The sequence below is a fragment of the Panicum virgatum genome, chromosome 6N (genome assembly GCF_016808335.1).
Source record: "Panicum virgatum strain AP13 chromosome 6N, P.virgatum_v5, whole genome shotgun sequence".
Classification (NCBI taxonomy): Eukaryota; Viridiplantae; Streptophyta; class Magnoliopsida; order Poales; family Poaceae; genus Panicum; species Panicum virgatum.
The window spans coordinates 49,025,143-49,033,053 of record NC_053150.1 but is presented as its reverse complement, the minus strand read 5'-3'; the positions used below and the strand labels follow the sequence as shown (position 1 = coordinate 49,033,053).

Below are 7,911 nucleotides of genomic sequence, written 5' to 3'. Positions count from 1 at the left end.
GTCGTCTTCTTCGCGAACCGAGCTCAGACACTTGCCGGCTTACTGTCTCAGGCCGTCGCTCCGTCTGGCCTGTCCGTCGCTCCGTCTGGAGTCCGCCGGCTCGCCTCTACCTCGGGCGGCTGAGGCTGCCTTCTGCCGCTGCACGCCATAAAGCAGCTCTGTTTAGATCGAGATCAGCCAGCTTGCTAGTGAATGATTGAGGCCCGCTGTTCATCCATTGATGACTAGTCTGCTCTTGCCCGACAGGATGATGGTTACTTACAGGGTTGAGAGTGGGGTGCTCCCGGAAGCTGTCCTCAAGCACGGCCGCCTGGTCCTTGGACAGACGGAGCTTCTTCCTTGAGCCGTCGATGCCGCAGCCGCCTCTACCTCGGGCAGCTGAGGTGCGTGCCTGGCCGCTGTGCGCGGTGCGCCGAGCGTGCCGGCCTGCCCCTGGCCGCTGGCGACCTGGCGTGGCACCGAGCCGTGGCGGGGGCGCCTGGACGCGCGGCGCCGGCACAGCGGCACTGCAGGGCCGCCCCAGCCCCAGGACGACTGGAACGGACGGATCCGGGGCTGACGAGCGGCGGCCTGCAGCGGTGCAGCCCGCAGCCGGCGGCGGCGACCGGCGATGGCCAGGCGAGGCGGCGACGCGGGCGCGCTAGCGAGGACGGGGCGGCAGGCGACGGGAGGGCAGGGAGGGGATCAGGGGAACGGCCGAACGGGCCAACGGGGCAGGGGTGGGGGGGGTGGGATTGACTCATTTTTGGGCCGTGTGAGGGAATTGGGCCTGCGGTGGGTGGGATGTTTAGTTGTTTTTGGCCCAAATGAAGATTGAGCTCTTAGTAGTCCAGTTTGTAAGTATGATTTTTGTTTTTTTTTTTTGAATCATATACTTAGAATACACTATATGTATAAATTTTTTGTTCAAAAATAATTGGTATTCAACTGAATACCATTGAATTGAATGGGGCCCGCCCCTGGCCGCCGGCCTGCGGAACGGACGGAGAAGGAGGAGGCGCGGATCCGGCGGCGGGCGTTGCGGGAGAGGCGCCTGTGGAACGCGACGAAGAGAGCAGGGCGGTGGCGGCAGCCTTCTGAGCCCGTGTGTTCATCCAGATTTCCTCCTATAGGAGGAACGACCGGGCTTGGCGAAACGTCATCCTGGGGCGCGCGGCGGAGATGGTGGTGACGCAGTTGGCGAACTTGTCGTTGAGGCCGCTGAGGAGGCTGACGACGAGGTCGGGGTCGGAGACGGGAGCACCGACATCGCGGAGGGTGTCGGTCAGGACCTTGAGCCGGCCGCAGTACTCCGTGATCGTCATGTCCCCCTGGTGAAGCCCGTGGAACTGCTGACGAGCCTGGACAGTGCGATACACGACGTTGTCGAGGAACTGGTCGGTGATGGCGGTCAAGGTGGTGTAGGCGTCGTCGGCCGGCTGGATGACGGCGGAGAGGAGGTCGGAGGAGAGCGTGGTGTAGAGCCAGGAGACGATGCAAGTATCGATTTGCGTCCACTCGGCGTCGTCAAGCATCAGGTTGGCGAACCGAGTGCCGTCGATGTGGTCGAGGACGCCGAACTTGCGGAACGCGATGAGGAAGAAGGTGCGCCATGTGCCGAAGTTGGAGTCGCCAAGATCAAGCGTGACGGGAACGTGGGACTTGATGTTGATCAGTTGAGCAGTGGCAGCCGTGATCGCTACTGCGGCAGCAGCGGCAAACGGGTTGTTGCCCGACGAGCTCGAGCTGGCAGACATGGCGACAGACGAGGAGAGGAGAGGAGAGGAGAGGCAGCGGAAGGGACGACAGGATCAGTAGGCGAATGGTACCTTGAAAGAGTATGTGAGATACAACGCACATTGTATTGATCATCTCTGGTGTTTAAATACAGGAGATGGCTCAGCGCATGCCGCCTTGGGCGGGCATAGCGGCCACGACGCGCGGACGACGCGCTAGCAAGCGCGACGGACTCGGTCCCCTAACAACCTAGGCAACGGCCTCTAACAAACCATGCAACGGCCTCTAGAGGATAAGTGATCTGCCACTTTTACAGAAACGAACGAGATCGTGCACGAGCCAATGGAATCATGCAATGTGGATTCAGACACTTTGTTCACTCGCCATCAGTCATCATGTTCTCCATGAGCCTGAGCCCTGAAGCTTCCAAAAGAGGCCATGAGATGGATGCATGAGAGAGAGATCAGGCGCTTCAAGGACCTTCAAACGCTAAAGTTTTTGCACGGATGGGTCTAATTTGCGAGACGAATTTAATGAGCCTAATTAATTCTTGATTTTCTATATTGATACTACATTAAATATCCACTAATTATAAATTAGTTACCCTTGTTCGATTCGTCTCGCAAGAATTCTGCAATTAATTTTGTCATTAAATTTTATTTAATACTTCTAAATAATAAAATCTTTTTTTAATACTAAAAGTTTAGCTCCCTGGAACCAAACCACACCGGCTAGTGGGCCTGGACCATGTGTGATCCTGGCCCTCGGGGCCACAGCCTGCCTGGTGATGTACGGCTAACCTCTCATCTTCTATCGCAGAAAAAGAGCAAGAAGCAGCAGCCGGAAAAGCGGAAAGCTTATATTCTGGAATCTGGAATCTATAATTGCAAATTAGTCGCTAAAGAATGAGGCAAACCCACACGTATGAAGTGATTCAGTTACAACGACAACAGACGGACTTGAGAGCTATGAACCTGCTGATTCTTGGTACATGGAAGCGATGCAAATGCAATACATTGGCATTGTTTTTTGAAAATGATTGGCATTGTCATTTATATTAATGTTGCACATGCGCTGTCACTACTGCGCATGAGGTTTTGTATTAATGCTGAAAGGTCTGTCACTACTGCGCATGAGGTTTTGTATTAATGCTGAAAGGTCAGCTGGATTCTTGAAGCATGCATGGAATTGGAAGTGTACATGGAGCGAGGATAAAGAGGGCCACCGACGGAGCCGACTCTCTCTCTCTCCCCCCACGAGGTGCGCGTGTGTTATCGTGCATGCATCACTAGTAGAGAGTTCAGGATGGATCGACCACCCGCAGTAGACAGGCGGGACCAATGTTGAGATCGTCGCTATTTAACCCGTGCACACTCCAAAACCGTGGACATGGCAGTGCCTTGAGCTCGGATCCTATTTTCTCCTCGAAGCAGAGTCGTTTCTGCGAGATGAAAATCTGAACGCGGACGGCAGCGTTGAGCTCTGAACCTGCAACTTCTTGAGAGGGGAATGAAAGCCTGAAACCGACGAGCTCGAACCAAAAACTCAGGTAACGCAGTAGATAATACGCTGAGCCCGCTCCCGGGCTCTCCCAGCTGTAAAGGCCGACGATGCAAGCCCGGCTAGAATCCAGCCCAATCCACCACTGCTCCCGTTGTAAATTCAGGGATCGACGAGCGTATATGCCGCGGCCCCGCGTGCTGTCATCAGCTGTCACCTGGTTACGAATACCTAGGCAATCTCTCTGCAGGTTTGGGGTTGTTTTAACTGGCGGTACAATACAACAGGATCAGTATACTAATACTAATACAGGATGAGTCTATACTAGTAATAGCTACAGTGACTCAGTCAGCTGATCTCACTGGACAGTGACGACAAACACCCCGTGCAGTCTCACTTTCTGCCTGGTAAAGCGCGTCACCTCTTAACCTGTTTGCACTCATCATACTCTATTTTCATCTTTTAAAAAAAATATTCTGTTCTGGTCAGCGAGATTCTCTTCTCTACACTCAGTTTTCCCGCACCAGTCGTACTCTATATCTCTTCCCCTATACCAACTGGGACCCACACGTCAACCTCCCCTCTATTTTTTACTCCCCCCAGTTTCTTCTCCCGTGTCTTCTCTCCCTCCCTCGACTCCTCCTAGTACTCTGCTCCTCCGCCCCCCTTCTTCTACACTGCGCCGGTGAGGAGGTCGCCACATCCATGGCCAGCTCGGGCCGATGGTGGGCGTGCGGCGGCGGCGGCCGTCTGCGGCCTCGACCCGGCTGAGGGAGCCTCCGCCGCGCGGGCCAGCCGCTGGCGGAGTTCGCGGCCGCGGTGCTGCACGCCGATGGGCTCGGCACGGGCAAACGCGGCCGCGAGGCGGGGCGCGATGGGGCAGAGCGCGCCGGGGCCGAGCTTGCCGGGGCGGCGCGTGCCGGGGCCGAGCTCGCCGCGGCCCTCCTCCGCGAGCTCGCCGCCAGCCCATGCTCCTCACCTTCACTGCCGCTTGGCTCCTCCACGAGCTCCCTCCTTTGCCGAGCTCCCTGCCTGCACCCTCCCATGCGAGCTCCAGCCGGCCCCTGCGCCAGGGAGAGCGGCGGCGGCAGCCCGTGGTGGCGCCTCCCCTCTCTTCCCCCGCGACGCGCTCGTCGTCTCCTCCGGTCTGGAGCTCCTCCCGGCGGTGGTGGCGCGCGGTGGTGGCGTGAGCGCGTTCACGCGACGAGCGCGTGCGGCTCCCTCTCCTCTCTGCTAGTGCACGCCTCCACCTCGGCCCCGAGTTCGGCGGCGTCGAGCTCGCCGACCTCGTGCTCCACCGCGCTGAGCTCCGGCGGATCTGGCCGGGGTGGGGCGAGTGGGCCGTGGCGCGCGCACGGCAGCAGCAGCTCTGGTGGCTCCTCCTGCGGGCTGCGGCGACATCCTTGCTGCTGCTCGAGCTCCGGGCGGCGCCACGGCCAGGCGGAGGCGGAGGCGGTGTTCGAGCCACGGCATCGGAGGTCGTTCCAAGCATGGCGGGAGAGCTGGGGTAGTTGGGGCTGGCGGCCTCGGGAGGCGGTACCGGACGCCTCGCGTCTCCCCTGAATATCCCGGACGGCTGCTCGTCCGCAATGGTTGAGGATGGGTTTTCAGTACCTGCTGCGGAGAAAAATCTGCTAAAGCGGTACTGGGAAATGGCCTACCAGACGGCTTGGCGTACCCGGTGCCGGCAGTCTTAATCCCTTCTGACCAGCTGTCGGCTAGCTAAGATACCTTACCTCACTTTTACCCTCCAATCAGGGGGTGTTTAGTTGATGAAAATTTTTGATTCAAGGGCCACATCAAATGTTTGACCAGATGTCAAGAGGGTTTTTCAGACACTAATCTATATAACTAATCTTGGTGCATTTCCTTGCACCAGGAGGTGGCCACATTGGCAAGAATGTATGGGCCGTCGGATCGGTCGATCCAACGACCAGAAACAATTCTAGATCATTTGACCCCATATGTGGGAACTGTGGACATGGGTCCCACATGTGGGCCCCACCGTGGGCTCCGTATGACCCGACAATTTGGGTCCCACAATTGCGCCCCACTATGGACCCACAAGTGAGTCCCACCATATGTGGAGCCCACAGAACCAATTATATGTGGGGCTTACTATAGTTTTTCAAACAAAGAAAAACCTCTGAACTCTAATAAAATCAATCCGCACTCTACCTACGTCGCTCCACATAAAACTCTATAAGCTTTGGTGAAATCAATTTGTACTCCACGAACAACAAATCTACAGAAAACACCCCAAGACTTCTGCAAAACCAATCCGCTTAATTTATATTGGTGACGAGTTAAATCGTCTCACACATTTACACACTGCATATACCACAATATTGACACGTATGATAACTGCAACATATAAGATTTCTCGCTACAGACGCATGGACGATCTGGGGACATAAATTTGGTGAAAAACCCTTGGACCTTTGGTGAAATCAACTCACAGTCCATGGATGGCAATTTTACAAAAAAAGCCCCCAGTCTTTGTGAATGTCTACAAAAGACCACCTGAACTTCAACGAAATCGACACGCACTCTATTGATAGCAACTTTATGAAAAAAACCCCGCTGGTCCTTGGCGAAACCAATTTGCACTCGACGAATATCAAATTCACAGAAAACCCCCTAGAGTTTTGCGAAACCAACCTCCTTAATGTGTATCTGTGACGGGTTTAATCGCCTTGCATATTTACACACTGCATATACCACAGCATTGACACCTATAATGACTGCCACATACAAACTTTCTCGCTACGAATGCATGGACGATCCGTACACATATTTCAACAGTCTACACCTCACACACATACATTTAACAATCCAAATCAAATTTGATCGAGCCAGCAATAAAACTTTATAACCACACACATATATATATACACGTGACATATATATATGTATACACGTGACAGGCCTCTCGGTGGCGCCAACTGCGCAGTATTTTTCTAGTTAAAAAACTAATTTCAGAACTCACCTGGAAACCGCGAGATAAATCTTTTGAGGCTTTTGACCGCATCATTAGCATATGTGGGTTACTGTAGCACGTATGGCTAATCATGCGCTAATTAGGCTCAAAAGATTCGTCTCGTTGTGTACATTCAAACTGTACAATTAGTTTTGTTGTTTAACTATATTTATTGCTCCATGCATGTGTCCAAAAAAAAGAGGCACAAATTTCGAGGTGAATTTTTTTTAACTAAACGACCCCTCAGTTTTACAGCGCAGGATCTGTCCTGGCATCATCTATTCAGCGCCGTGGTAAATCCAAATCTCCCTGCAAAATCTGGCCTGGCATCATCTATTCAGCGAAACGGGCCCTTTTAGTTCTCAAAAATTTTCGCACAGTATCCATCACATCGAATCTTTAGACATATGTATAAAATATCAAATGCATTTGAAATAAATAACTAATTATACAGTTCAACTGTAAATGACGAGATAAATTTTATAAGCCTAATTAGTCTATAATTAAACATTAATTATCAAATAACAACGAAAATGCTACAGTACTCAAATTCAAAAAATTCCGCGAACTAAACACAACCGAAATTGAAGTTCGCCAAGCTTCCCCGCATGGCATGTTTCAAGGAAACGGGAAAGAAAAGGAGAACAAATGCGACGTCGGGAAGAGATGGACGGCAGCGGAACGCGCTCGCTCTCCCCGCGGCGGCGGCGGCGGCGGCGACCGCGTGCGTGCACAGCACACAGCAAGCGACAGCGCCCCGGCCCGCGGCCGCTCGCCGCACCGGCCGTGACAGGGGCACAGTGCCGCCGATCGGCCGGGCATGTGAGGCTCTTTAAACCCGGCAGCTGTTGATGACCTGAACCTGTGAGACCCTGGCCCAGCGACGGAGAGCATTCATCAGGCACCGACCCGACCAATAGATCCATGGAGGATCGATCCATTCCTCCATCGGCAGGCTGCCAGTGCCGGCCACCGCCGACGCCGGATCTGCTTGCCGACGTGCGTGCACCTCGTTTGAGGGGGGCGCGCACACCGGGATCACACAGCACAGAGCACAGGCTCACGTCCAGCAGCTTGCAGTGGATAAGGGGGTGCTTAGTTAGCGAAATTTTTTGGTTCAAATGTCACATTGATTGTTTGAATAGATGTCGGAAGGGTTTTTCGAGCACTAATTAAAAACTAATTTCAGAATTTACTTGGAAACCGCGAGACAATTTTTTTAGGCCTTTGACCGTATTGCTAGCACATGTGGGTTACTGTAGCACTTATGGCTAATCGCGCACTAATTAGGCTCAAAAAATTCGTCTCATCGTGTACATCCAAACTGTGCAATTAGTTTTGTTGTTTGACTACATTTAATATTTCATGCATGTGTTCAAAAGGGAGCCAAAAATTTTGGGAATTAAACGGCCCATAAGTACTCCATCCGTCCACAGAGGAATGCAATTCTATTTTTTGATAAGTTAGATAGTATAAATTTTGCGTCAAGCTATATACTCCCTCCGTCCCAAAATAAATGCAATTCTAGGACTAAACACACAAACCAATACTAGGTATAAAATTACCAATTTTTTTTTATTTTTGTGGTGAGTGAATGAGGTGTTAGTTGTGTTTTGTGGAATCTTCCGGAAATTGGGTTGTCTTTTGTGGTAGGTGGGTCAAAGATAATATTTTTTGTGGGACAAATTTTGAACTCTATAATTACATTTATTTTG

At 52.6% G+C, this 7,911-nt stretch overlaps 1 protein-coding gene across 1 annotated transcript; it reads right to left on the bottom strand.

Annotated features, from left to right (window-relative positions):
• Positions 1 to 1,106: 1,106 nt before the first annotated feature.
• LOC120678273 lies at positions 1,107 to 1,736 on the bottom strand. The gene has a single exon (XM_039959408.1). It carries the CDS (start codon positions 1,734 to 1,736, stop codon positions 1,107 to 1,109), a length of 630 nt encoding a protein of 209 aa, XP_039815342.1.
• Positions 1,737 to 7,911: the final 6,175 nt, after the last annotated feature.